The sequence below is a fragment of the Mesocricetus auratus genome, unplaced genomic scaffold (genome assembly GCF_017639785.1).
Source record: "Mesocricetus auratus isolate SY011 unplaced genomic scaffold, BCM_Maur_2.0 Super-Scaffold_100010, whole genome shotgun sequence".
NCBI lineage: Eukaryota > Metazoa > Chordata > Mammalia > Rodentia > Cricetidae > Mesocricetus > Mesocricetus auratus.
Window position 1 is genome coordinate 81,810,583 of NW_024429194.1, and position 27,151 is coordinate 81,837,733.

The following is a 27,151-nucleotide window of genomic DNA, read 5'->3' on the forward strand; positions in this document are numbered from 1 at the left end:
GGAGCCATTTAAAAGCCAGAGCAAAATGCAAGCACTGTGCATTCTGCTCCTGCACTGTCGAGGCTGAGACAGACTGCTGCTGCTGCTCAAGTTAGAGGTCTGCTGTGGCTACACAGTGAGTTCTGGAACAGCCTGGGTCATAGTGTGAGGTTCTGTCTTTAAAAAAAAATTAAAAAGCAAAAACCCCTGGGTAAATGGCTCAGTCGACAAAGCAGTCACTGTGTGTGAGAAGTAGAGTTTGGATACAGGAACCAAGTGAGGCTGGACAGGTGTAGCAGCCTTCCTGCAATGCCCATGCTCAGGAGAGAGACATGGGATCCCTGAAGCAAGCTGCCTGTCTACACTAACTGAGTCAGCAAGCTCCAGGCTCACCAAGAAACCCTGCCCCAGTAAATACAGTAAATCAACCTCCAACCTGCATCCACACACCTGTGAATATGTGTGCACACTATAACACACACACACACATACACACACGATACATCTTGATTTTTTTTCTTTTTTGCTTTTATAATTTGCATGTATATGTTGTCATTGACAATATAGTAAGTAGTTACCAGGAGCTGGGGTGGGGACACAGATGTGTAACCCAGCACTCAGGAGGCTGAAGCAGAGGATTGTGAGTGGAGCCCAACCTGGGTGGGGAATGTCGCCATTGTTTAACACAGCACTAGATACAGAATAGACTGAATATCCGTGCTTCATAACTGAGAGATGGCAGCTGTAAAGATGGTCTGGGAAGAGAGGGCCAGGAGCAGCGTGGTGTGGACTCTAAGATGAGCTCGTGTGTATGTGTGTCATCTCTGTAGTGTGTGTCTGCGCATGTGCTAATGGAGACTCTGGACAGATGTGTACAAGTGTAGTCACACACATCCCTCATGCCTATAGACAGTGACATCCTGGCTCAGCAAACACCCCAGCATCTGACCTTGGTTTCCAAAGACTTATTCATGTGTGTGTGAGTGTCTGCATGTGCATGTGTGCAACATGTGCGTGCCTGGTGCCTGCAGATGCTGAAGACGATATCACGTGCCCTGGAGCTGGAGTTCCAGACAGTTGTAAGCAGTCTGATGCGGGTGCTGGGAACTGAACCTGAGTCCTCCACAGGAGCAGCCAGTGCTGTTGACCATCTCTCCAGCTCCTCAGATCCTGCTTTCTAATTCCCATCTCCCAGCAGTGGAGTCAGGACTTCCTGTAGAAAATGGCCCCTGAGGTTTCTGAGTCAGGTGTGCAGACCATCTTGTAGCGCTGAGACAGACTGGGCTTTGTCCAAAGGATTCGAGCAACCTGGGGCAGTCCAAACCACAAAATCAGTGTCGCATTACCACCCAAAAAGCATGTCACCAGGAGTCAGTGTGACTCCAGTGAGTACAGCATGACGGGGGGGGGCAGGTCTTCCTCTGACTGGGAGATACCTCCCAAGACTGGAAAGGAAGGAAACGGGCCCACATCACCTAACCAAGGGTCAGGGGAGCACGTCTCCAGTGCTGAGTCATGTTAACACAGGCAAGGAGAGAACCAAAGCACTGGATAGCATCCTTCAAAAGCGTCAAGGCCATGAGAATGAGTACAGGCTGTAGAGGCTCCAGGGCTCATTGTTGGGTCCCTGAGCAGCTCCAAGGGGAGTGGGGGGGGGATGATCGTGGATGCAGCACCCTGCAGAGCCTGCCTTGCCCAGGGGTGCTGCATCTATGATCATATCCTGCTTTGATAGGTGTGCAGAGGAGACTGGGCACATAGAAATGTTCTGTATAATCTGGATCAGTTTTGCATAAATCTGAAATTATTCCATCCGACTGTGGTGGACCACACCTATAATCCCAGCACTCAGGAAGCAAAGGCAGACAGAGCTCTGTGAGCTTGAGTCCACTCAGGACTACGTAATGAGACCCTTTCACACAAAAACAAACATTCAAAAATGTACACCCTAGAAGGGAAGAGGCTGGGAGTGTAGCTCAGGTGGCAGAGTGCTAGCTATAGCACACACAAAGCCTGGGCTCTGCCCCGTCCTCGTAAACTGGGTGCTGTCTTGCATATCTGTAACCCCAGCACTGGCAGGTGAAAGGAGAAAAATCAGAAGTTCAGTGTCATCTTCTGCCACAGTGCCAGGTTCTAGGCCAGTCTGGGATTCATGAGACTCTTGTCTGCAAAAAAAGCAAAATAAATAAATAAATAAATAAAAAAGCAAACAAAAACTGGTGGGCAAAGTGAGACATTTGAACGTTGAGGCAGGGCTGAGGACAGAGGCCTTTGGAGTCTTGCCACTAGCACAAGCTCAAAAGGGGCTCCTGTACTGCTACCCATGCTGGTTTACTGTAGTGATGAGTCCTTGCTTTCCTGCTAATGACTTCTCTCACCCTGCTGCAGGTCAGTGGTACCGTGCAGGCATCTGTGCAGCCAGAACCAACTCCCTTAATGACGTGGGCAGTGGAAACCACTCCAGAAAAAAACGAAGGTGGGATTCATGAAGTCAGCGCAGAATGCTGTTCTGTGGTTGAGTGGCCAAGATGAAACTGCGAAAGTTAAAATAGAAACCTTTTGTGTTAGCCCATGGACTTAAAACACGTTCTAGAAGGTTCCCACAAAGATGTTAGCTAGAGAGTGCGATAATTGGATCATTAGTTTCTGCTTTGGTATAGTATCAAGTGTGGACTTCCTTTTGTTTTCTTGTTTTTCAAGACAGGCTTTCAGTTTTTAGCTCTGGCTGACCTCGAACTCACAGAGGTCTGCCTGTCTCTGCCTTCTGAGAGCTGGGATTAAAGGTGTGTGCTACCACTACCCAGCTAAGTGTGAACTTTTATAATTAGAAAACAAGATTTCAACGTTCTTTTTAAAATTTAGTTTAAAATATTTTTAAGGTGAGGTCTCACTGTGTAGCCCTGGTTGTCCTGGAGCTCTCTGTGTAGACCAGACTGGCCTCAAATTTGCAGAGATCCACCTGCCTCTGCCTCTGGAGTACTGTGTATAGAGTCTGTGCCACCACACCTGGCTAAGATTTCTGTTTTAAACACAATTAATAAGATTTCACAGTTAATATGTCACACCAACTTGGTGACTATATTGTCAAACTTTATTTAATGGCTTTTTGAGGCAGAGTCTCATGCAGCCCAGGCTGTCCAGAAATTCACTAGATCACTGAGGATAACTGAACTCCTGACTCTACCTCCTGAGTGTTGGGATCACAGCAAGCACGGCCACTCCAGGCTGTATATGCACTGTAAATATGGTGTCAATCACTTATGCACTAGACATGACCTAGATGCCCCCTGTGTTCTAAAGCTGAGAGCATCTTTCATCTGCCCAAATGTTACCATAAATTAACAATAAAGTGTACCTTTGACACTCAAGCAGCAAACTTGGGATGTAAGACCCAGGAAAGACCTGCTGACTTCTGGACGCCCGGTGCCAGCCTTGGGGTTGGGGTGCAATAAGACTATTTCAGAAACGGATTCTGCTGCAAGGATTAAATTTGGTACCACCTGTCATGGGAAGGGTGGTAGGAGAGAGCGGCTCAAGAAGCTGGAGTCAGGACTCTAAGGTAACCCTAGCATGGCTGCTCTTCACCTGTGGTTTACAGCCTGTGGATTTCTTTTTTTCTTTTTTCTTTTTCTTTTCTTTTCTTTTTTTTTTTTTTTTTTTGAGTCAGGGTTTTTCCATGTAGCCCTGGCTGTCCTGGAACTCACTCTGTAGACCAGGCTGGCCTCAAACTCACAGAGATCTGTCTGCCTCTGCCTCCCGAGTGCTGGGATTAAAGGCGTGGACCACCACCACCTGGATATGTGGATTTCTTTTTTTGTATCCTGAAGTTGTGATGCCTTGGAGAAAGACAGAAGTCCAGCCTGGCATTCTCCCCCATTCCTTCTTTCTCTCCTGGGGGTACAGCTCCAGGTGCAGCCATTGGCCACGCCCAACACAGCTGCCTTCTGCACTTTGACTCCCTTCTAGCACGGTACACCCTGTTCTGGAGATTGTGTGTTCCTTGGGTTGCACGTGACATGTGTCCCAGTGGAGGGAAGCTGTGTAGTACATGTGTCATGGATAGTATAGGTAACTCAGTGCCATACTGTAAACTACCAAATGATGAGTAGAATTATGAGGCCAGAGTGGGGCACACACCCACAGTCTTGGCATTAAGAGGCAAAGTCAGGAAAGTTGGGGTTCACTGTCATCGTTGACTACCTAGGGAGTTCAAGGCCAGCCTGAGCTATATGAAACCCTGTCCAAAAAAATTACAAAGTAGAATTCTAAATGGTAACTGTTGAAAAGACAATTTTCATTCTATAAAATCATTATTTTAAGCATGCATTTGCATTTTGATAGATTTTTCTTGTCTTTTTTTCTTAAGACGGAGTCCCACATAGCCCAGGTGACCTCACACTTGCTACATAGCTGAGGATGACTTTGAACTTGTGATCCTCCTGCCTCCAACTCTGAATGCAGGAGGACACCAATATGCCCATCTCTTATAACAATTTTAGGTCAAATTGCCTTTAACAGGAGTGGGTTGTGGGGAGGGTGGTAATGGAACCAGGGGTCTAGTTGGAGAGGGCAGTGATGGCCATGATTTGCACCTCAGGATAACTACAGCTGTTAACATTTTCTCATAGTAAGAGGTTTCAAATGTGTCTAATGCAGAGAGGTGGTAATGTTTTATATGATACACGATCACTACACACTGTACACATTGCTGAAATGTCACAGTGTGTGTGTCATAAATATGTCAACTGAAAAGAAAAATATATTTAAAAAAATGAAGGGCCCACACCTTTAATCCCAGCACTCTGGAGGCAGAGACAGGTGGGTCTCTGTGAGTTCGAGGCCAGCCTGGTCTACAGAGTGAATCCCTGTCTTTCGGTGATAATGAAAGGGTAGCTCAGTGGTAGAGCATCGACTTGGCCTTGTGCATCAGAAAAGGTAATGATGGACTAGATCATAGAGCTGGAATGCAAAGTGAACATCGGTGTTTTCATTTTCAGGTGGACCAGAGCCAGGGCCAAGTGTGGAAGGTCTGAACGCTCCAGGGAAGGCTGCAGTAGGTAATGTGCTGAGGGCCCGGGCTCCACCTTTGCGTTCTGCCTGCTCAGTTCTTACAGTGATTCAGCGTTGTGACTGAACCCATTACTGAATTTTATCAGGCAAAGCTGCTAGTCCACATAGCCGTTGTGGCTGTGCACCTTGCAAAGGCTGCTTCACAAACATGCCCACTGGCCCGGCTCAGAGCCCTTGTAGCGCCCCTCATCAGACACTCAGCATTTTCTCCATCTTCTGAACTTCAAAGCAGTGTCTCATTTCTAAGGAGTTGCAATCTGATATTGATGTGTATTACATTCTCATGTATTGGAAAGTAGCCACACTGATGGAAAATAACTAAACCTTCTGGTCATTTCCATCATCTGTCAGACTCCTCAGAGTCAGGAAGAGGTTGAGGCAGGTGCAATAAGAGTCTAAAGCAGAGCAATGGAAAAAGAAAGTTCCCCATGGTATCCTTTTCACCCTTGAAGTCTAGCACTAGTCTCCTCTTAGGGCCAAAGATTGCAGTCTGATGTACTGGAGGGTCTCCCCCACCACCACCACCTTAGAGGAGGTAGGGGTGTGTGTGTGTGTGTGTGTGTGTGTGTGTGTGTGTGTGTGTGTGTGTGTGTGTGGAGTGGAACTGAGGCTTCATGTATACTCACTGAGCTATATATCCCCAGCCCCAGACTTTATTCTTCCTAGGTTACCAAAACATAATTTTAGAGTCAGAATATATAACTGTGTATTGAAAATGTCTCAGAAAAATTGGGCGGTGGTGCACTCCTTTAATCCCAGCACCTTTGAGGCAGAGGCAGACTGATCTCTGTGAATTCAAGGCCAGCCTGGTCTACAGAGCAAGTTCCAGGTAGCCTGGTCTACACAGAGAAACCCTATCTCAAAAAAAATAGAAAGAAAGAAAGAAAAGGAAGGAAACTCAGAAAGTGATATTAAAAAAAAAAAACAAAACCTTAGGGCTGGAGATATGGCTCAGAGGTTAAGAGTGCTGACTGCTCTTCCAGGGGTCCTGAGTTCAATTCCCAGCAATCACATGGTGGCTCACAACCATCTACAATTCAATCTGGTGCCCTCTTCTGGCATGTAGGCAGAACACTGTATATGTAATAAATAAATCTTAAAGCAACTCTATAAAGTATGTATTTTTGTGAAACTTAGAAAATGCTATACTAAGACTTTAGTAGAAATGCCAAAAAGCATTAGCAAAAGAGGCAGCTACTAAATGACAGGATGCTTCTGGTCTCAGTAGCTGAATGATAAGATCTGTGTGTAAGTCAGTAGGAAAGGCCCAACCCAGGCTTTACTTGCAGCATAGTGCTGGGCCATTTACTGATTTTTATATTTATATGTTTAATTTTATGTGTCTGGGTATTTGGCCTGCATGTATGGCTGTGCACCATATGCATGCAGATGCCTACAGAGGTCAGAAAAAGGGTTAGATCCCCTGGAACTAGTTACAGATGGCTGTGAGCCACCATGTGGGTTCTGGGATTCAGACCCAGGTCCTCTGCAAGAGCAGCCAGTGCTCTTAACCCCTAAGCCATCTCCGCAGCCTCCAGGTTCCTGTTTTTAAGGAGCTGATGCTACCTCAGTGGTAGAGTAGTTGCCTACCATCAAAGCCCTGGGATTGATTGCCAGCAGCACCAAGCAGTGGTAATGGTGGTGATGGTGGCAGTGATGGTAGTGAGAATGATGGTGATGATGGTGATGGTAGTGAGAATGATGATGGTGGTGATGGTAGTGATGGTGATGGGGATGATAGTGAGGGTGATGATGGTGAAGGTGGTGGTGAGGATGATGATGGTGATGATGGTGATAACTATATGCATGAGAGTACAGTAGAGAAACTGCCAACATGACCACTCATTTTTGTTGTAAATAAGAGCAAGAGAACATCCAGAGGCATCTGGAAGAGTCCAGAGCAGAGAGAAATAAACAGGCTGGACATGGCCAGGGCCATCTGTTAGAGAAGCGAGAACAGTGTATAGGCAGAGAGCCAGAGGATAGCCAGGAATAGAGTTAGTCTATTGAGGCTGGGCCTGGGGGTGTACTAAAGACATCAGGAATCCGAGGTGGAATGGAGTAAGGGGCTTAGAAATACATAGCAACTACTTGAGGGACTGAGAAATCCTAGAAGCCAGCTTGGCCTTCAATATGTAAGCACAGGTAGATGTCGCTGGGGTCATATGTTTATTCTACCAGAAGCAAGGGATGACTCCTGTTGGCAGATGGGAATCAGTTGAATCTTGGCTTTTATCTGACCGCCGGAAATCCTCCTGTAGTCCACTTTCAGCTCATTTCTAGACATTTGGACAGCCTCAGATCTTGAGCCCTCACAGCGGTGATAAAGATAAGAAAAGGTGATGCTGACGATGGATGGTGGTGATTTTGGTGGTGGGGTGATGGTGATGGAGATAAAAATGATAGTAAAAATGTGTTTTGGTTTTGGTTTTTTTTTTTTAGTTTTTTGGTTTTTTGAAACAGAGTTTCTCTCTGTGTAGCCCTGGCCATCCTAGAAATTGCTCTGTAGACCAGACTGACCTCGAACTCACAGAGATCCACTTGCCTAACAACAAAACCATAAATAGAATAAAAATGATACACAAAAAATGTGGAACATGGATATAACTCAGCAGGAGGGCACTTGCTTAATATTCCTGAGACCCTGGTTCAATCCCTAGCATCAAAAACTGTTTTTTAATAAAGAAAACCAAAGACAGGAACACAGTCATTACTTGGTTGCCAGGGCACTGGAATAGAGGAAAGGATCTTGACAGGAGACCTGGCACACCTGGTACAGCTCTAGGAGCTCCCAGACAGTGCGGTCATCTCATCAGCTAGATAAGGCTGCATGGAATGCACTGAAACGGGGCCTGGAGCTGCAGTTTAATCACATAGGAGTGATCTGAGGGCTGCCAGGCTCTCACTGTCATCCCCTGGCAGCTTCACCTGGGATGGTGTATGTGCTAATGAAGCCCTGCTGACCCGAGAACACGCCAAGACCACAGACAAGGCACCTTATTAGAAGACACATCAGAATAGAAAAGTGACGTATGACTTCTACCTGTCTGACTCTTTTTTTTTTTTTTTGGCAGAAGTTTCGTCTATTATAAAAAAGAAACCAAATCAAGCAAAAAAAGGAGTGAGTACTACATTATTAAAAATACAGGAGTTGGCTGTAAAACTAGAGATTCATTTCTCCTATGCATTGTTTCTAACGGGAATATTCTCATTGTATATGGTACTGAGTTTCATAAGCCTGCATGCTGGTACATGTCTTTAATTCTAGCAATCAGGAGGCAGAGGCAGAGGCAGGCAGAGCTCTGTGAATTGGAGGCCAGCCTGGTCTATATGTCTATATACTATATAGTGTGTGTGTGTTCCAGGATAGCCAGGGCTACACAGTAAGACCCCATCTTGGGAGGGGGGAGAGAGAGAGAGAGAGAGAGAGAGAGAGAGAGAGAGAGAGAGAGAGAGAGAGAGAGAGAGAGAGAGAGAGAAGACCTATATTGGGATCCTATCTCACCCTAATCAGAGCAGTATTCTCATTTTGAGAAATGGCTTTTTGTGCATATTTAACCTTGTTTTCTGCCTGCGACCAAATGTGACTGAGATGCCCTTAGAGCTCTCTTCTGCTGTGACTCTGAGGGACATCTGTGTCCTGTGAGGACCAGAGGGTGGTGTTAAGAGTTCCCACTGTGGCGATGCCCTGCAGTGTCCTTCCTGTTGGCAGGGACTGGGCGGGAGCAGCCCACTTCCCCCTCCCCTTCACTCACTCCAGCTCCACCTCATGGTGGTCCTGGCTCCTGCCCTGAATCCTGTGAATCCCATGTGCATCATTCAGACTGCCAGCCTCACAGAGGGGACCAAGCAGAAGGAAACGCTTGTCATAGACAGGCCTGGCAGGTCAGGGACCTCAGAGTGTACAGCTGCAGTCACAGGTTTTAACTGCCCGGGGAGAATAAAATCGTATGTATGTTCCAGCTTGGAGCCAAAAAAGGCAGCTTGGGAGCCCAGAAACTGACGAATGCATCCTTCACCGAGATCGAAAAGCAAGCACAGGCCGTGGATCAAAGGAAGGAGCAGGAAGGCCTGGCCCAGGGCGCGCTGAAGGAGGAGTCCATGTGAGCTCATTTGCTTCCTCTAACGCTGTGGGGCAGAGCCGTCTATGCTTGGATTCACTGTGTTTTCCACACCCCTTGCATTTTTGGTGATCGTGCTGTGCAGGGTGTAGTTTCATGAAAGCTTGTGTCACACTGGCATGTGGGTTGGAAAGGACAGGCTGATGGCTCTGGGGAGTGGCTGTGGCCCCTGGGGGAGCTGTGGGCAGGAAGTGCAGATGGGGCACAATGTCAAGGAGATGCTTCTTCTTATCCAGGAAGGCATCTACAACAGAAAAGACAGGTTAGAGCAGAGGTTCTCAGTCTTTGGGTCATGAACCCTTTGGAGATCAAACGACTCTTTCACAGGAGTTGCCTAAAACCATCAGAAAACGCAGGCATTTACATTATAATTCATAACTATAGCAAAATTAAAGTTATGAAGTAGCAACAAAAAATAATTTGAGGATGGGGTCACCACAACCCGAGGAACCCATATTAAAGGGTTGCAGCATTAGGAAGGTTGAGAACCCTGGGCTAGTGGCACAAGCCCCACATAGCATGCGTGAGGGTCTGCAGCCTCTCCCCAGCACAGAAAGACTGTCGGGAACGCTGGTAGGACAAGCGATTATAATGTTGTTGGTAGCAATGGGAAGCAGTTGAAGCCCCAGCTGTAGCTCACTTGTAGAGCACTTGCCTAGAGTACACAAGAGCACTCACAGAGCAGGAGCCCCATGGTAGAGCAGAAGGAACCTGACTGTGTCTCCCATGAAGAAAGGATGCATTGTGTCCCCACGGTGCGGTTTGATTGAACGATGCAAAGAGTGAATACATGGATGTACACTGAAAGTCTGTAAGAAAGAGGCCACATGTAAAACTACACGGTGTGTGGTCCTCTCCATAGGAGATGTCCAACGTGTAAAACTACACGGTGTGTGGTCCTCTCCATAGGAGATGTCCAACGTGTAAAACTACACGGTGTGTGGTCCTCTCCATAGGAAATGTCCAACGTGTAAAACTACACGGTGTGTGGTCCTCTCCATAGGAGATGTCCAACAGGCAGATCACAGAGTTAGAGGCCAAGGAGGGAGAGCGAGCGGGTGTTGCCGGTGCAAAGGGAAGAGCAGCAGTGCCCTGGGTTTTTGTCTGTTTTGTTTTGATGTATCTGTTTGTGCACACACAAAGTCACGGCACGTGTGGAGGTCAGAGGACAACATGGCAGAAGTGGGTTCTCCGGTTCTACCCTGTGGGGCCTAGGAATCAACTCAGGCTGTCACACCAGGTTGTCCCTTCCCCTCCTGACTGAGCTTTGTGGACCATCTGCTGTGGAGTCTCATTTACGTGTAGACTGTCTTCCGTAGGGCTTGCTTCTGTGTGTACCATCTCCTATAATGTTCTGTGATGTCTTCTGTGAAATTCTGTTTCCGAGTGGACTGTCTTCTGTGGTGATTGTTTTTGGACTGTCTCTTGTTGTGTTTTAATTCTGCATGGACTGACTTCTGTGGTGTCCTGTTTCTGTGTGGACGGCCTCCTGTGGAGTCTTGTTTCTGTGTGGACTGTCTTCTGTGGGGTCTTGTCTTCTGTGCTTTTTGTCTGCTTTAGCTGGAATTGCAGTCCACTGTATAATGAGCTAAATAAATGACCTTGTTTTATGAGGTTCTCTCAAGATCCATTTTAGATGACATTTATTGAATTCCTGGCATTAGTACCTGGAGCACAGTAGGGGTTCAATCAGTACAACTGGCATGCAATAGGTGCTTGACCAGTCTGACTTGTTCCTGTTTGTGCTGATGTTGGTTTGCTGAATGAAACTTAGAGGCTAAGCCCAGATAGTCTGAGACTGTTAGTTCCCTATTGACTCTCAGAGGACCAGGGCAGCGCTGACTTGTGTAGACAGACTGTCTCCATGACAGGAATGGAGTGTCACATTGAATTTCTCATCCCATTGCTTTCTGACCAGGGCAAAGGCAGGTTAGTTCAGCTGTTGGGAAATGACTTTGCCTGTGCTGCTGGAACTTGAAGTAGACTCAAAAGCCTGGTGAGACAAGAGTTGTGGGATGCACCCACAGCCTCCTTTGTGTGGTCAGGAGGCTGGAGAAGCCGGACACAGGGGGATTAGTGTGGGATGCTGGCCACACCCACCCTCCATGTCTGTCCTTAGGATCCACTGAATACACATTGACGAGCGCTTGGCTTGCAGCTTATGGGTGTAGTAATAAATTGGGACCACCAGCCTGCAGATAATGACACAGAGACTCGTTATTAATTATGAAACCTTGGCGTTAGCTTAATTTGCTACCAACTAGTTCTTATCACTTAAGTTAACCTGTATTTTTGATCTATGTTCTGCCTCATGGCTGCTGCTTCCTCTTGTCTCACTGGTGAATTTGCCTTTTCTTCTTCTCGGAGTTCTATCTCTGGCCGGAAGTGCTGCCAATGCTCTCCTGAATAGCTATTGGCTTTTCAGCTTTTTATCACACCAATCATAGCAACACATCTTACACAGTGTAGAAATACCCACAGTATGTGGGTAGAGTCTTTGCCAGGCATGCAGAAAGCCTGTGTGCAGAGGTGTGTGGTGGGGAGGGAAAGAAAGGAAGGGAGGGAGGGAGGGAGGGAGGAAGGAAGAGGAAAGAAAAGAAAAGAAAAGAAAAGAAAGACTTACTTGGGAACCCAGTTTGGCAGCTTGGTTGCCTTTCTCCAAGACATTGTGTGTTAGCCAGGGAAAGTGAGGGTTATGTCCTGGAAGCTGATGTTTCTAGTGATTGTGAATAGTGACAGTTCAGGGATCAGTGGCGAGTGTCAGCAGGTCCTGCACTGCCACACTGTGAAGCTAAAGGCCTTTGTGGTGCCTCATCCCTGCTGGCTACGCTGTTGGCTTGTGAGCATCCTATAGCCCAGCCTTTGCCGAGAGGAGAGCACATGCTTGTGAACAAGGACAGTCCTTGTCAGGAGTCCTGAGAGCCCTCCCAAGGTCTTCCTAGTCCTGTTCCTCTCCAGAGAACCTGCTGCTACAGTTTGATCAGTAGTGACTTTAAAGAAACCGTCAATGGTGGCACACGCCTTTAATCCCAGCTCTCAGGACACAGAGGCAGGTAGATCTCTGTGAGTTTGAGGCCAGCCTGGTCTACAGAGTGAGTTCCAGTGCTACACCAAGAAAAACCAATAAAAAAGAAACCTGATGTTTCACTTGCTAAGGAAGACGATAGTAAGAAAGTTAAAGAAAAAGACAGCTGCCAGGTCAGAGCCGACCCAAGAAACCTGCATGTCTTGTTACAAGAAGGAAAGAGCAAAAACAGGAATAGAATGTCCCTGCATGTCACAGGAGACACCTTTGCACAGGGTTCTGTGACTCCATGGTGAAGGGTCCTTGGTGCTTTCTGGGACTTTGGGAAGCAGATGGCAGGCATGTCACATCTGACAGCACTGAGTGTCGGTTTTTGATGCAAACCGTCATTCCTGCTGCTGAGCACAGCTTTCTATATGAGCTTAAGTACATCTGTGCTTATGGAAGCCTGGGAGCATGGACAATGTGCATACACCGTCCAGCCCTGGTGACGTGCATTAGAAATAGAAATCGGGGTATAGCTGGACTCATGGGATGGCTCAGCAGGTGACCTTAGTTCAATCTCAGGAACCCATGGTAGGAAGAGAGAACTGACTCCTTAAGTTGTCCTCTGACCTCCACATACATACATGCCATATACATGTCACCCACCCCACACACAATATCGGGTTCTATATACCCAATAACAATAAAATGGTTCTAAAGCTAGAAATAGTGGCTGGTGGGTAATGACTGCTCATTTCAAATGTTCTCAGTAGCCCGATACATAAAGAGACACTGCAGGAAATTATTTGAAATACTAATGATTTATATCTTTGTGAAATCAATTTTAGATATATTCATCTTTTTAAATTAAAAAATTAATTTCATGTATGCTGTTTGAGTTTGCATGTTTGTGCAGGTGCCTGCAGAGGTCAGAAGAGGGCATCAGATCGCCTGGAGTGATCCTATTCTCCCCTTAAATGACAGACGAGTTTACTAACCCCATAGGCTGATGTGTCCCAGGGAAGTGTAATCAAATGTCAATCAAAGGGAGGCACTTGCTGTGAGACCAGACAGTCAGAACGGCCAGGAAGTCCTGAGCTTATGTTTGAGAAAGACTTGGCAGCAGCACTCTGTCAGGTGTGCCAGCTGGAGAAGGCCAGGGTGATGCCTGAAGCTGAAGGAGGAATTCCATGGCTCTGGCCTGCCTATGACTTTAACCTAGGATTGTGGTTTTAAAGCTGAACTAATGAGCGTATGCTCTTCCCCATAGTGTTTCCTCGTTACGACTGGCCTACAAGGATCTTGAAATTCACACCAAGAAAGATGAAAAACTGAACCTGAGCGGCCAGAAGAAGGTGGAAGCCGAGAGACTGGGCATGGGCTTTGGAAGCTCCAGGAGGTGGGTCCGCCTGACCAGCTCAGCCCGGTGCAGTTTGCTCATGGTGCAGGGGTCTAGGGGCTCATTTCAACCTCAGACCATTTCCTTGGTGCTCTTCCCTTCCTGCTTGTTAGGCTTTGCTTTGGAATTTAGTATATTATGGCTGGGACTGAGCTTCCTGGGTAGAGTGTGCACAGAGCTGTGGTTTGGATCCCTAGCACCATAGAAACCAAGGTTGGGGGTTCACTCAAGGTCATTCTGAGCTACAGGAGTACCTGTCTGTCTCAAAACAAACAACAAATACAAAATAGTCTGGATAAAGCTAAGTATAGTGGTGTGTGTCTCTAATCTTAGCACTCAGGAGCTCAATACAGAAAGATCAGGAACTTCAAGGCCAGCCTGGGCCAACAAGTTCAAGACTAACCTGGACTACATGAGAAAGGGATGTGTGTGTGTGTGTGTGTGTGTGTGTGTGTGTGTGTGTGTGTGTGTGTGTGTGTGTGTGATGACAGGTGGCATGCATGGTTCTTGGAGAGAAGGAAATGGGTCTGAATTTCCAGGAAGTTGCACTGGAGTGGATGCCTCGGGCACACCCCGCATACATGGCTGTCTGGCTGTCTTCTCAGTCCTGCACTCAGAATGACTTCTACCTTCCAGAGCTCACATTGAGTTTCCCCGCCCTCCTGGTCAGCTTGTGTTTTTTCAGAGTATAGCTTAAAGCATTCCTTTGTTTGGTTAGACGGAAGCCAGTGATGTAACATTTCCTGTTTTATTCTGTCCTTTCAAGTGGCATTTCCCATTCCGTGACTTCAGACATGCAGACTATCGAGCAGGAGTCTCCCACACTGGCAAAGCCGAGGAGGAAGTACCAGGAGGACCCAGAGGAGTCATACTTCACCTCCAGCTCCAGGTGGTCTGAGCCTGGCCGAGGCCACGGCTGCATTAGGGGTTGGCATTAGGAGCCAGTACAGATCAGTACCCGTGACCATTTGAAAGCTCTGGCTGATTTGAGTCTGTGCATAGGACCAAAGGCTGGGGACACAGTAGAAGGGGCAGTGTTTACAACTAGGAAAACATTTGTTGATACAGTCTGCAGCTGAGGATTAAAGTCAGAGGTAGATGAGATGTCTCTGTACTGTGAGGAGTAGAGACAGACAGAGACTGTCTCCAAAGCAAGGGCCAGAGTATGCACACACCTTCAGTGGCTTCTGTGTTTGAACACCGGCTTCTGAAACTGCCATCAGAGTCCAGAGGGAAATAGCATTTGTGTGTGTATTTATTCATGAAAGCCATGACTGCTCTCAGAGGGCATTCCATGGTACTAGGACAACCTGGTTCTGTCCTTCTGTGTCACTGTCTGCTGGGGCAAAACATGACTGGCATGAAGCTGAATGTGGTGAGGACAAGTGTTATCCTGAATAGTCCCATTGTCAGGGTCACCCAGAAGCTGACTTCACTGGTTCCTGGAATGGCTTTGACGTAACATGTGGGTATAGACACGTGGATTGAGTGCTGGCTGTGCCACATAAGAACTGCTCAGCAATGGCCAGGTTATTAAAATGCTCCATTCTGCAGCCTCCTCATTTGTAAATGAAGGGGCCTGATGTTGCCTGCCTCACGGGGTCCATAGGAAAAGCTGAGGCACTACCAACAGAGTTCATGACCCTACTGTGGCTAATTTCAACTTTAGCCTAGGAACTCATCCAGAGACATGTGAGTGGCCAGTTGGGCAACTGCATTAGCCATACCCTTTCACATCTGGAGTTGGTGAGGATGGGACACATCTGTCAGAGATAATGCTGCCACAATCCCACAGGCTTCCTTGTGTCCCGTGGCCACAGACATGGATGTCATGGGCAGAACAGGCATAGGTTATGCTATCTAGAATCAACTGGAATTGTTGATTTCCCTACCCAAGCGCCTAGGTAGGGAGTTTTGCAAACAGCTCTTTCCTTTTCTTTAAGCACAGCTCTGAGTTACTGGAGTCCCAGCATTTTAGAAGAGAGCTGGATGCTTAATGACTCCTTGTTGGCCTAGTCAGGGGCTTCCTGCTCCTCTGCCTGCCCCCTCCAGCCTCCACAGGGTTCAGCAGCATGTGTGGGTCTGCCCATACTGTGCCATTTAAGGAAACTGAAATACATCTTACACAGGAACCTGGAAACTACACATCACGTCATTCCACATACGGTTTTAATGGGGACTTGGCTGGGGTCTGAGGACCCCTGCCTTCTCCTCCCCTGTTGGTGACTTCCTGCTCATCAGTGATGCCCATGGAGGGTGGTATAGGAAAGGACAGAATTACTTTCATGGAGCACCGGTGCTGTACTTGGGTAGCGGTGTTGGTGAGAGAAAAGGTTCTGGGTAAGGTCACCTGCTAAGTGGGACCTTTTCCATCCTCACAGCCTCAGGTCATGGAGGAATTTGTGTGGGACTTATGTGTGCCTTGGAGCCTTCAGAAACACCTCTTCCTTGGCTCAATCAGAAGGGTCAGCCCCAGAGGCCACTGTGCCAGGGATCAATTTTGGTTTGAAATCTGGGGGTAAATGGTGTTTAGATGTAGAGCAGAGAGATTTTGGTGCCCTGTAGATGGTGACCTGCAGGTTATTCAGGGACAGAAACATCCCTCCAGTTCACTCGATGACTACAGTGACAGAGCAGGATTGTATTAGGTGTTTTGGCACCAGAGGTGAGGTGAACACACTCTGAAAGCCAGCTTGTCAGTGCCACAGAGTGCTTTTCCTGCCTCCAAATTATTCATTAGCCATTAGAACTTGCATATTATGAATTATGGAAGAGTGCTGTTTCTATTAAGCAAGGGGGACATATCCTTGCATGGCTTTTTTATAGTAAATTCCATTATTTCCAGACTATAAATGATGCATTATTATAATACTGCATTCAGAATAAAGAAACTGGCCTGTTTGCTGAGCTCCATGGAGTCCAAATGGCCTTTGGTGGGGGATGTGACTGACAAGAAGACAGTGTGCTAGCTGTTAAAGGTTTTTCCCAGGGACCTGCAGAGATGTGTTCAGAGGGGAGGAAGGTGCAGTGTAAGGGCCAGCATGAAGCAAAAGCTCATGGAGAAATGGGACCCAGAAATCAGAGCCCAAGCTGGGTGAAGGTCAGTGATGAGGAGAGCTGCTGAGTCCCAGCATGGACTGATGGCTGTGCAGGCTGGCTGGCATAGAGTGTTGTCTGTGAGTGACTGGGTATCCCCTACAGGTTTCTAGAGCATAGAGAGGCTCTCGTGAGTTAGTGAAGAATTGGGAAGACCCCATGTGAGAACTGCTCTGGGCACCTATGAAAGGTGGCGTTTTCTCTTGCAATTTAAAGGCACCCTGATGCCGCTCCAGTCCAGACAAGGTTTTGACTCAAGTAGATGAAGAATGTTCATGTCCTGGAGTGGTGATCTCCAGAACACTGGGCACCATTGTTGAGAAGGACCTGAGTGTCCGGCCCCTCCCCATCTAGTGCTGACACCGCTTCCCCCACGCCCATCATGTGCTTCTGAAGGGCCAACCAGCCTCTGGACTCTGCCTTATGGCATCACAGCTGTCCAAGGTGGTGGTGGTCTCAGCAGCCTGAGGCTGCAACAGAAGAAAGGGCCCATCTCTTCCTGAAGCCCTCAGAGAGTGAGGTGAGCTGGAACACAGGTGCAGGGGAGACCTTGGAAACGGCACTTCACGTCAGCTCATGCTCATTGGCCGCATCTAGTGTCATGGCTACCCTTCACCTCAGAACATGACTGGGCAGGGAAGTCAGGGCCCCAGTCCCAGAAGAGGCCCTGAAAGGAGAGTGCGTCCGTAAGAACTCCCTGGTCACTGTTCCCTCCTGTTCCAGCAGGTACTTTGATGACCCCATGGAGATAAGAGACAGTTCCTTCTCCAGCTGGGATGACAGTGCCGATTCCTACTGGAAGAAGGACAGCAGCAGAGACCCTGAGCCTGCCATGAAAAGCACAGGCTCCTCAGACAGGTGGGAGTTGCAGGCTGGGGAGCAGGTGCCCCTGGCCTCTGTCGTAGGACGACTGGGTGATGTCTGTGTCATGAGTGTCCTGTACTGCTTTAGGAAGTGGCTGTGCACTGGAGGCACATGCCAGAAAGATCTGGGCCCGTTAGAAAGCAGGTGTGAGAGCTGATTCCCTGGGATTCTCAGTCCATGGGTCAGGGTGACCTGGCTCGTGAAGGAGGCTCCTTGCCCCATTTGAAGACTGTTTGCAAACTGTAAAGAGTCCCTGTTTCCTAGGGTGCTGGGATTCGTTTCTGGTTTTATATATATATATGTGGGGGGAGTGCTGTCTGTTTGAGGGTTTGTATACGTGTGTATGTATGTGTGGTTCTAGGGATATGTGGACAGTGAGCACATGTATGTGGAGTGCTGTCTATGGGGTGGGATGCGGTGCTGGGGATTAAACCCATGCCTGAAGCATGCTTGTGCACCCTGCACTCAACTGCACGTGTGCCCTTCTGAATGTAATTTGTTGTTTTATTTTGAGGCAGTGTCTTACTGAGATACCCGGGCTAGCCTCAAACTCGAGACCCCCCTGCCTCTGCCTCAGATTACTGCTCATGCCACCACACCCAGCACAGTCCCCATCATTTTAACTAACACACAGTCAGGTAATGACCACTAAGGCACAGGACATCCTGATGCTCCCAAGTCCCTTGCCTGTCCTCAGTCCTGAATGGACTTGCTATTCTTTTTTTGTCTTCCTATGTGAGATGGTACCATCCAGTAACTGGCCTTGCTTCTGAACTCTGAACCCCACTGTCCCCTGACTGCAGCCGTTCAGCCTGAGGTGGCCTCCCCTCCACAGCTCTCCTGTTAAGTGCTTCCTCTACAGTTAAAACAGAAGCCCATCATTTCATTTACTGTCCACACCGAGGAGCTCTCCACATGTAACTGGAATGTCCTGTTACCCCTGCATCTTATACACTGTGTGGCGGACATTGCGGGCAGGGTTGTCTAACACAGCTGAGGTGGGAGACTCCACATATGTGGAGGTGTGAACTGAGCTTGCTTTACCACCTGTGGTATGACCAACCCTGGGTGTTTTTCACTGTAGGTCAAGTGCTCGCCGGAAGCCAGACTATGAGCCCGTTGTCAATACGGATGAAGCCCAGAAGAAGTTTGGCAATGTCAAGGCCATTTCCTCAGACATGTACTTTGGAAGACAAGCTCAGGCAGATGTAAGGGTATAGAGCGTGACTCCAGGAACCCTGAGAACAGGAAAGAAGCTTAGCTGTGGAGACCATGAGAGAATAGGCTACTGAGGGAAAAGGGACCTGGCCAGAGGCTCCCAGACAATAACCCTGGAGCCAGGACCACAGCCCAGGCCTGTCTGAGCACCCTGGGTAGCTGTGGAGTCAGCCACCCAGTGTCGTTGCTCTTCACCTCTCTGGGGAGAGTGGTCATCTGTCAGTAGCTTTTGAGTAAATTTAGGATTTTATGTAGCATCATTTGCTTTTGATGAGTTTAACATTGTTAAATGAAGCCTGGAAATGTTTGTGGGTAGATGTTTCATTAGCCAGCTGTCTCTTGCCTCAGAAATGAACACATTCATCCAGGAGTCTGGCTAAGCTAGGGCTAAGCCCACTTCCCTCTACTCAGTGCAGAGGGGCTGGTAGGGCTGGAACTCTGAGGAGCTGATCCTGGAGGTACTGATTGACCAGAGGGGCCTCCAGCTCTTCAGCTTGGTTTACCTTTAAATTTGTTAGTGGGCTGGGGTGCAGCTCTTAGAGGAGCGCTTGCCTGCCATACTGGAGGACCTGGGTTCTATCCGCAGTACTACACACATGCATACATGCGTACACATGCACGCACAGATGTGAAGGCCTTCCAGTGGTGCACCAAGCACTGAGGGGCTTCCTGGAGTGGCTGAGAGTAGCACCTGAGCTCTGGCTGCCCCTCACCCTGACCACATTGGCAGTGATGTGGGACACACTCTTCCATCTCCAGGGCCTGGCTGGGGTGACAGGAGGTAGAGAGAGAGCAGGGAAGCAAACCCATCCCAGGCTCTCTTCAGCAGGTCTTGGAGTCTAACTCTGCCTTTCTCTGTCTAGTTTGAGACCCGGGCTCGGCTGGAGAGGCTCTCCACCAGCTCCTCCATAAGCTCTGCAGATCTTTTCGATGAGCAGAGGAAACAGGCAGCAGGTAAGAGGCCCATGGGGCTCCCTGGCACGTGCGTCTCCATTCCCAAGATTCCATACCCCATCACCCACACCCTTGCCACTGTGAGAGCAGTGAGTGTCCCGTGAGAGGAGACCAAGTCATGAAGCTCATGCCCCAGCACCCTGGTCACCTGGAAGTTTAGTATCCAGAACACTGTTCATACAGGAGGCAGGGGGTTCCTGGGAGATTCCAGCCACTCACTAGCTGGGGTCATGGCATGGTTAACTTCCTTCCATCTCCTGTCTGTGGAGTAGTTGGCCCTGAGATACGGTGTAAGGTGCCAGCCAGGCCGGGTCCTGCACCCGGGAGTCCCTCACAGGCCCCACAGCCCTCAGGACACACAGAAGCACTAAGGAGTGAGTGACTCTTTAGGGAGGATCCCACACAGCTTGGAAATGGGCAGGTTGAGAGGGAGAGCCGGTCTCTGCTGCCCCTCTACACCCTGCACAAGGTGTCTGATCATCCCAGGGCTGGGGTCTAACTGTGAGTCCCAGAGCAGACCCTTCACTGCTCACTCAGAGCTATGCCAGCTGCTTTTACCTGTGACTCGCTGTCCCAGAAGGCTTCCACCAGGCCACAGGGAGAGCGTGAAATGGCAGCAGCCTCTGAGGTCATTTCAGGAAAAGAACCAAGAGGATGAGGTCTCAGGAGCCAGTGCTGCAGGCATAGAGCTCTGCACCCTGGTTTGCAGTGTTTACTTCACAACCTGACTGGCTTTGGCTGACAGAAGGCCTGAGCGTTTGTGTGGGGTAACCATCCTAGCAGTCACACACACATGGAGTGGATGCAGCTTCAACAGAGAAGGTGTGGGGTAGTCTCAACTGCCTGGAACCTTCTGTGTGCAGGTTCGGGCATGTGTAGTCATTGTGACCCTCATACAGTGGCACTGCGTACTTCCTGGCTTAAGTGGGGAAAGTCATTCTAGGCTGGCGTGCAGGCACCTGTGTTCAGAGACAGGTGATCCAGCCTTGTGGGTCTGCTACCTGACAGGGCTGGGCAGGGCCATGGCTCCCATGCCCACCCTTCCTGACCACAGGTGCAGAGGCAGTCACTGCCCGGGAGGCGCTAGCCAGCAGTCTGCTACGTTTTCACATCCAACTTCACATCCTGGCCTTTTGTCAGGCTGGCTTCCTGTTGTGATGTGACACACCCTTGGCTCAAAGGCACTCAGCCCCCCTCCCCCGCCCAGGTCTCCCATCTGTGCTCCTGTCCAGCCAGTGCTGGCTTGTCATGTTGGAGCCAGTCCCAAGACTGTTGGGCAGGTCAGCCCCAAGACCCAGGTTGCTGAAATACCCACTTGCTTTTTTAATTTAATTTCTTGGAACATTTACTCTGAAGCATTGTTTGTTTAACACGCACACACAAACACACACACACACACACACACACACACACACGAAAAGAACTCTTAGAAGCAAACACACCCTTCCGTCCTTCACGTTGTTACAGCGCTCAGACTGGCTCAAGCTTGCCTCCTGCCCCACAACAAAACAAAGGTTCATTGAACTCTGATACTGGGGCTTCAACAACTGGGGGGGAGGGGGGCTTTGTGAAATACCCAACAGTTGGGACTGTTGTGGTTGCCCATCTGACACACCACCACCACTCCCCCGGGACACCTGTAGCCACTGGGCTGAGCTGGCTGGGCAGCCTTGTGAAGGACGGAAGAGCCCAGGCGATTCTGTTGCCTCATCCTGATCACTCCCATGTGTCAGATCAGGCAATCTGGAGTTGATGATCCCCTGCCTCTTATGAAATAGATCTTTGATAGGGTGAGATAAACATCCCGTGAATGGTGCTCAGGGCTGATCCCTGCTAGAGAAGGTTGAGGATTGTGTGAGAACCGTGAGTGCCAAAGCTACCCCGTCACAGTAGGGCCTCTTCTATGAGTTTGTGGACTGGGCCATATGAGAAGGGATGGTATGCTCAGGACCCCAGATGGCAAGATAGAGGGAGGTATGTGACAGCCATGTTAGAAAAAAGCCCAGTGCCCAGCTTATTCCTTGGTGTTTTTAGCATGTGTGTATGTGTGTGTCTGTGCATGTGAGTGTGTATGTGTGTGTCTGTGCATGTGAGTGTGTATGTGTGTGTGCACTCGGGCATGCACTTGCTTGTGGAGGCTGGAGATTAATGGAAATCGTGCCTCATCGCTCTCCACTCTATTCTATGAGGCAGGGTCTCTTAACTGAACCAGAGCTCACAGATTGGACTAGTCTAACCAGCAGCTTGCACTGGAATTACAGGTGGGCTGCCGTAACATTTATGTGGGTTCTGGGGATCTGGATGACCCTCACACTTAATGAACGCTTCATCTACAAAGCCATCTCTCCAGACCCTCAGTGTCCCTCTCAAGAACAGACTGAAGTTTCCAGTGGAGTGTAGCCTTGGCTCCTAAGCTCCACACCCTTAGCCTCCTTGTGCTGAGCTGCTTCCACGTAAAGCTGACCCAGAGGCCGGGAGTGCAGCCTACGTGGGCATGCAGGCGGGCAAACCCAGACCCAGTGTGCTCTCGGCTCTTTGCCTGCTCAGTTGTTACCCACATCCATCAGCCCTGAGACCCAGGCTCTGGCTCTGCTAGTTGTCACCATGATGTCAACACGGTGGCTACAGCACCTGCCTCAGAGAAGTAGCTGGCCGAGGGTTTTGATCCTTGTTAGATTCGTTATTCTTAAAATCTTGTTAGATTGTTATTCTTAAAATCTTGGACTTTTCTCTTGATTTGTCTCCATTTCTGAGAATTTGGTTCATAATACTCCATTAAAGGAGATCCATGACTCCCCTGGAGGGTGAGAGGGGCAGAGCTCTGAGTCTGGGGTCCCCCAGGCTCCTTTTTCTGCAGCCCCTCCCATGGTCCAGGCCTTTATGTGTGTATGCCTTCTGTCCATCCCTCCCCGGCTGCCCCGCCCTGCCTTCTCTGTCCCCGCACCCTGGAGCACTGGAACCCTTGCCCTTGCTGAGGTTCTCCAGCGTTGAGCCTGGCTCCTGTGGCCTCCCCAGCTCTCCCTCCCTGCAGCTGCCCCAGGCCTGTGGGGGCTCCTCAGGCCTCCATCAGGAGAGAGGCACCTGGTGACCAGACTGCAGCAGGATCCATCTTCTCTTCTCTGTGCCATTGGCATTTGACAAAGCCCTTGTCACAGGGTTTTTGAATGTATGATTGGATATATGGAGAATGAATGAACAAGAGCCCGCCCAGTGCCCAGCAGCACCAGAGCCACAGCCCTTCCTGGTACCTCCAGTATGCCATGGCCTGTGCTGGGCCTCATATGTCTGATTCAGGCTTGAGCCTTGAGAGCCTCTGTGCAGAGTGCTGTGTCCACCTTGCTGTGGTGGCTGAAGGAACTGTGGTGGACCAGTACTCCCCACCAAGCCCTGCCCCACTGCGGGACCAGCTCTCTGGACACAGCTGTTGCTTGGGAGGAGGCAGGAGGCAGAGTGGGTTCACAGAGCTATGGGTGTCCTTAGAAGAGAGGCGAGCTGGCATCTCTCTGTGTGCAGGAAACTACAACCTCTCGAATGTGCTGCCCAATGCCCCAGACATGGCGCACTTCAAGCAAGGTGTGCGATCCGTTGCTGGGAAACTCTCTGTCTTTGCCAATGGAGTCATGACATCCATTCAGGTGAGTGTCTGTAGCTGTGAGTTGGAAGCTGTGCTGTAGAATAGCCCAGACATCATGAGAGCCTGCAGCTGCAAAGTCTATTGTAATATTGCCTGTCGTCTCAGCCACTGGGGCTGCCCACCCGGGCTGAGACCCTGCCTCTGGGCGGCATTTTCTAAGTTCTTCCTGGGATTCATACAGTTCCTCAGTTCTGAGTTTAGAATGGAGAATTCTTTTTGAAAAAAATTTAATTATTTTATAGGTATGAATGTTTTGCCTGCATGTGCGTTTATATGTGTGCATACCTGGTCCCACAGAAGGGGTTGGATCCTCAGAATTGTAGTTACAGATGGTGATGAGCTGCCATGTGGGTGCTGGGAACTGAGCCCAGGTCTCCTGCAAGGGCGACAAGTGATATAAACTGCAGAGCCACCTCCCAGCCCCACAGAAGTGAGAATTCTTAAGATGAAAACCACCATCTCCCTGTTTTGGGATAACCCTGTAGTGTTCTGCTGTGTTTTGTTTTAGTTCAAACTATGTAGTCCTGGCATTGACTGTGTAGACCAGGCTGGCCTGGAACTCAGAGATCCGCCTGCCTCTGCCTCCCAAGAACTGGGATTAAAGGCGTGCACCACCACCCGTGGCCGGGTATCTTTTTAAGTGAAGAGGGAACCTATTGCTATGTGGCTGCTTGCTCTCCTTTCTCAGTGGCGTGTTCTGAGAGGCTCTCTGGAACTACAGATTCTCCAGAAGCCGTTTTCCGTGGGGTAAAAATATGCATATCTAATTTGCTTGTTCCACATGTCGGGCATTGCACGGTGCTTTGATCTCTTTTGGAGTTTCATTATTATCAGTGTATACTCTGGTCCTGGGTTACCTAAGGGCATTTCTGTAATGTATAGAATTGACTTGATGCATATTTCCCCCCCTACCTCTACCCTTCCCTCCTGCCCCCTCAGGTTGGTTCCCATAGTCCCCTAGACAGTTTGGCTTCTACTTTACACTGTATACACATACATCTTTTATGTACCTATAGAAATATTTGTCTTTCTATGTTAGACTTAATTCATTTCATATTCAATGAGGCAAAGGTAGAACCTGTTTATTATGGCAATAAGGCCTTCTCAGAGTATGCGAATGACTTGCTTCTGGAATCTTCTTGCCTATGTAAAGTCACTTTAGAAGCATCCTATTGGGATGAAATGTGGCTCCGAGGAGCAGGATGAGTTGACATTGCCCCTTTTGGACCCTGCTGTGGCCTCAATGGAAATGTGAGGAAATCCTCCATGGAGAGAGCCTAAGGCTGCAGAGGCTTGGGGCTCCCCTTCATCAGGTCCTCCTGGCCCAAGTCCTCCTAGTAAACAGTATCCCTGTTTTGTAGGTGACTGTCCTATTTTTAGAGGACTCCCACTCATGTCCCCATCTTGTAAGTGAAGCAGAGGCAGAGACGAAACCCCTGTAAGATGTGCAGGGACTAAAAGCTAGGTTTCGGGCTTCAGACAGTGCAGGGACTAAAAGCTAGGTTTCGGGCTTCAGACAATCCCTCAGTGCTTCCCATCACACATGCTCCCGGACAGCTCAGGACATGGCCCTGGGCACCTCACATACGGTAATCCCAGGCAGGTCTCCAAACCCTACTCATCCTCCTGGCCATAGGGACACTGAAGCAGTGCTGGCAACACTCTCTTCATGCAGAGGCTGGCCAGTGCCAAGAGCGGATGCGCGCCAACAGCGGTGGCATGGTATATGCATCGGAGGAGACAGATGCAGGGTATTGGAGTAAACGTTGGTCTGGTTCTCTCTAGGATCGCTACGGCTCTTAATCCTGGTGTCAGGCTGTGTCCGACCTGGTAAAACTCCACTTCCGATGGACCTGGGATCACATCTGGCTACACGAAGCCCCGGCTGCTGTGCAGGCAGGCAGGTTCTACTAGTTGGCAAGGCACCTGCACACTCCTGATGTTTTGTATTTCCTCTGAGGCACCCCCATTTCTCTAGTGGAGCTTTGCTTTCATTTCTGGTTTAGGTCAGTTCCTGGTGTCAGTCAAGCATATCCTTGCTTTATCTTTGTGAAATCTTTGTTCCCAGAGCTAGGAACCTGAGCTGCCAGCTCCTCCCACCTCTCCCTGGCCTGGGAGCTGTCACCCATCACCCAGGGCACACAGCAGCGTCTCCATGGACTGTGGGCTCAGGGCTGCCAGAGCTGGCTGGTGCTGGATGGGCCAGAGAAATAAAGCCACAGCACAGGCTTCTCTCTGCAAAGGAGAAAACAATAAAAGCAAGACCAGCTATGCCCGGCCTCTCACTGACAGATTGCTTCACATGTGCCCCACACAACCAGGAAATGTCAAACAACACTTCCAGCCATCTGTCACTTTGTAAATTATTTTGTCTATTCTCTACTCTTAAAAATGTTCCTCAGTTAGTTCTTTTAACAAACCGGAGCTTCCACGATGCCAAGGGAGTTCATTGCAACTTGGGAACAGGTGTTGCAGGCTAGCTGAGGCTCCCAAGGGCACCTGGAAATGAGCAGCGTGCACAAGCCCCAGCTGAGTGAGGCGGTGATGTGACTTCAGGACACAACTCAGATTCGGGGAAATGGTGATTATAATTGGGTGGTTTTGTTAATATTTTTATCTTGACCTTGATGTTCCAAAAGTTACAGGATAAATGGAAATCGATAAAGTCTTTTGGCTGTGTTTTAGACAGCACCAGAATATATTCAGCACAGTAAAATATATTTGAAATTTGATGAACCAAAAATATGATTTCAGATGAATATTTTGTCAATCTTTCTTAAAATATCCAATTTGTAGACTTCTAAATATAAAGGACAGCACAGCAGACCCTGTTGCCTGTGTTGTCATTTCACGAAAGCCTTTGTAATGACTCGTAAACTGGACATTGGGTGACTCTGGCACCAGTCACACCCGTGTTATGAAGGGACTGGCAGATGTCCTCATCACAGCACAGTGGGCATGTGGGTGCCTCTGGACGGGGAGTGGGCTTCCACACCTGGTAGTCCAGCGTGACCAGCACACACCTGCAGCCACAGCACAAGGATCTTTCTGGAGTGGAATGACAGGGTCAAGGTCCCCTCGGGGTGGGTTTCCCCAAGTACTGCCGGTGTGTTACCCCTTTTCTTTTTATGGTTTCAGTCTTGGGATGAGGGCACACTGAGCACTGAGAAGTCAGCCTGTCTTTTGACAGGGATATACCCCGAGGACCATCGGTCCATGAGGAGCTCCACAGCTGTCCACCTTCCGAACATTCGTGTGGACCATCAAACACTAACAGCCCACAGGGAGTTCAGCTCTATGCAGACCCCAGCACAGTGCTTACCCCATGTGCCCCGTGTGCCCCGTGAGCTCTGTGCCTGCTTTGTCCCCGGCTGCTGGGCCCCTGCCCCAGCCGCCTCTTCCCATCTGCTCCCTGACCACAGGGCCTCCTTATGGGGGCAGCAGCAAACAGGTGTCTTCTGGAACCATCTGGTCAGCATGTGAGGACAGGGCTGAGTGCTCTGCTGTGTAGGACCAGTCCACTTGGCTGGTGGCCAGCATTGCCCTCTAGAGTCCCCGCCTGTCTGTTGGGGGAGGGGAAGAAGGAAAGGAAGGTGAGAGGGTGTGGCTGTGTGGTGTGCTCCCTTAGGGTTCATTGCCAGTACCAAAAAAGCTAGTTGTTCATGTTGGCTGAATGAAACACGTTTGATCTTTTCTTTAGAAGTGGGGAGAGGCAGCCGGAGAGCAGCTTAAGGGTTAAGGGCACTGACAACTCTTCAGAAGACTTGGGTTCGATTCCTAGTACCCACATGGTGGCTACAGTTCCA

General features: G+C 49.1%; 1 protein-coding gene across 2 annotated transcripts in view; it reads left to right on the forward strand.

Annotated features, from left to right (window-relative positions):
* Arfgap3 (ADP ribosylation factor GTPase activating protein 3) overlaps positions 1-26,169 on the forward strand; it is a 42,815-nt gene extending 16,646 nt beyond the window's left edge. The window contains exons 6-16 of one of the 2 annotated variants that reach the window (XM_013111326.3): positions 2,368-2,455; positions 4,977-5,036; positions 8,124-8,170; positions 9,013-9,152; positions 13,451-13,579; positions 14,346-14,468; positions 17,399-17,533; positions 18,624-18,747; positions 19,621-19,711; positions 23,225-23,346; positions 25,131-26,169. In XM_013111326.3, the coding sequence (XP_012966780.1) occupies positions 2,368-2,455; positions 4,977-5,036; positions 8,124-8,170; positions 9,013-9,152; positions 13,451-13,579; positions 14,346-14,468; positions 17,399-17,533; positions 18,624-18,747; positions 19,621-19,711; positions 23,225-23,346; positions 25,131-25,148 (1,077 nt within the window). In that variant the 3' untranslated portion in view covers positions 25,149-26,169. The remainder of the gene's footprint in view (positions 1-2,367; positions 2,456-4,976; positions 5,037-8,123; positions 8,171-9,012; positions 9,153-13,450; positions 13,580-14,345; positions 14,469-17,398; positions 17,534-18,623; positions 18,748-19,620; positions 19,712-23,224; positions 23,347-25,130) is intronic. The other variant, XM_005067040.4, reaches the window with a different exon arrangement.
* Positions 26,170-27,151: the final 982 nt, after the last annotated feature.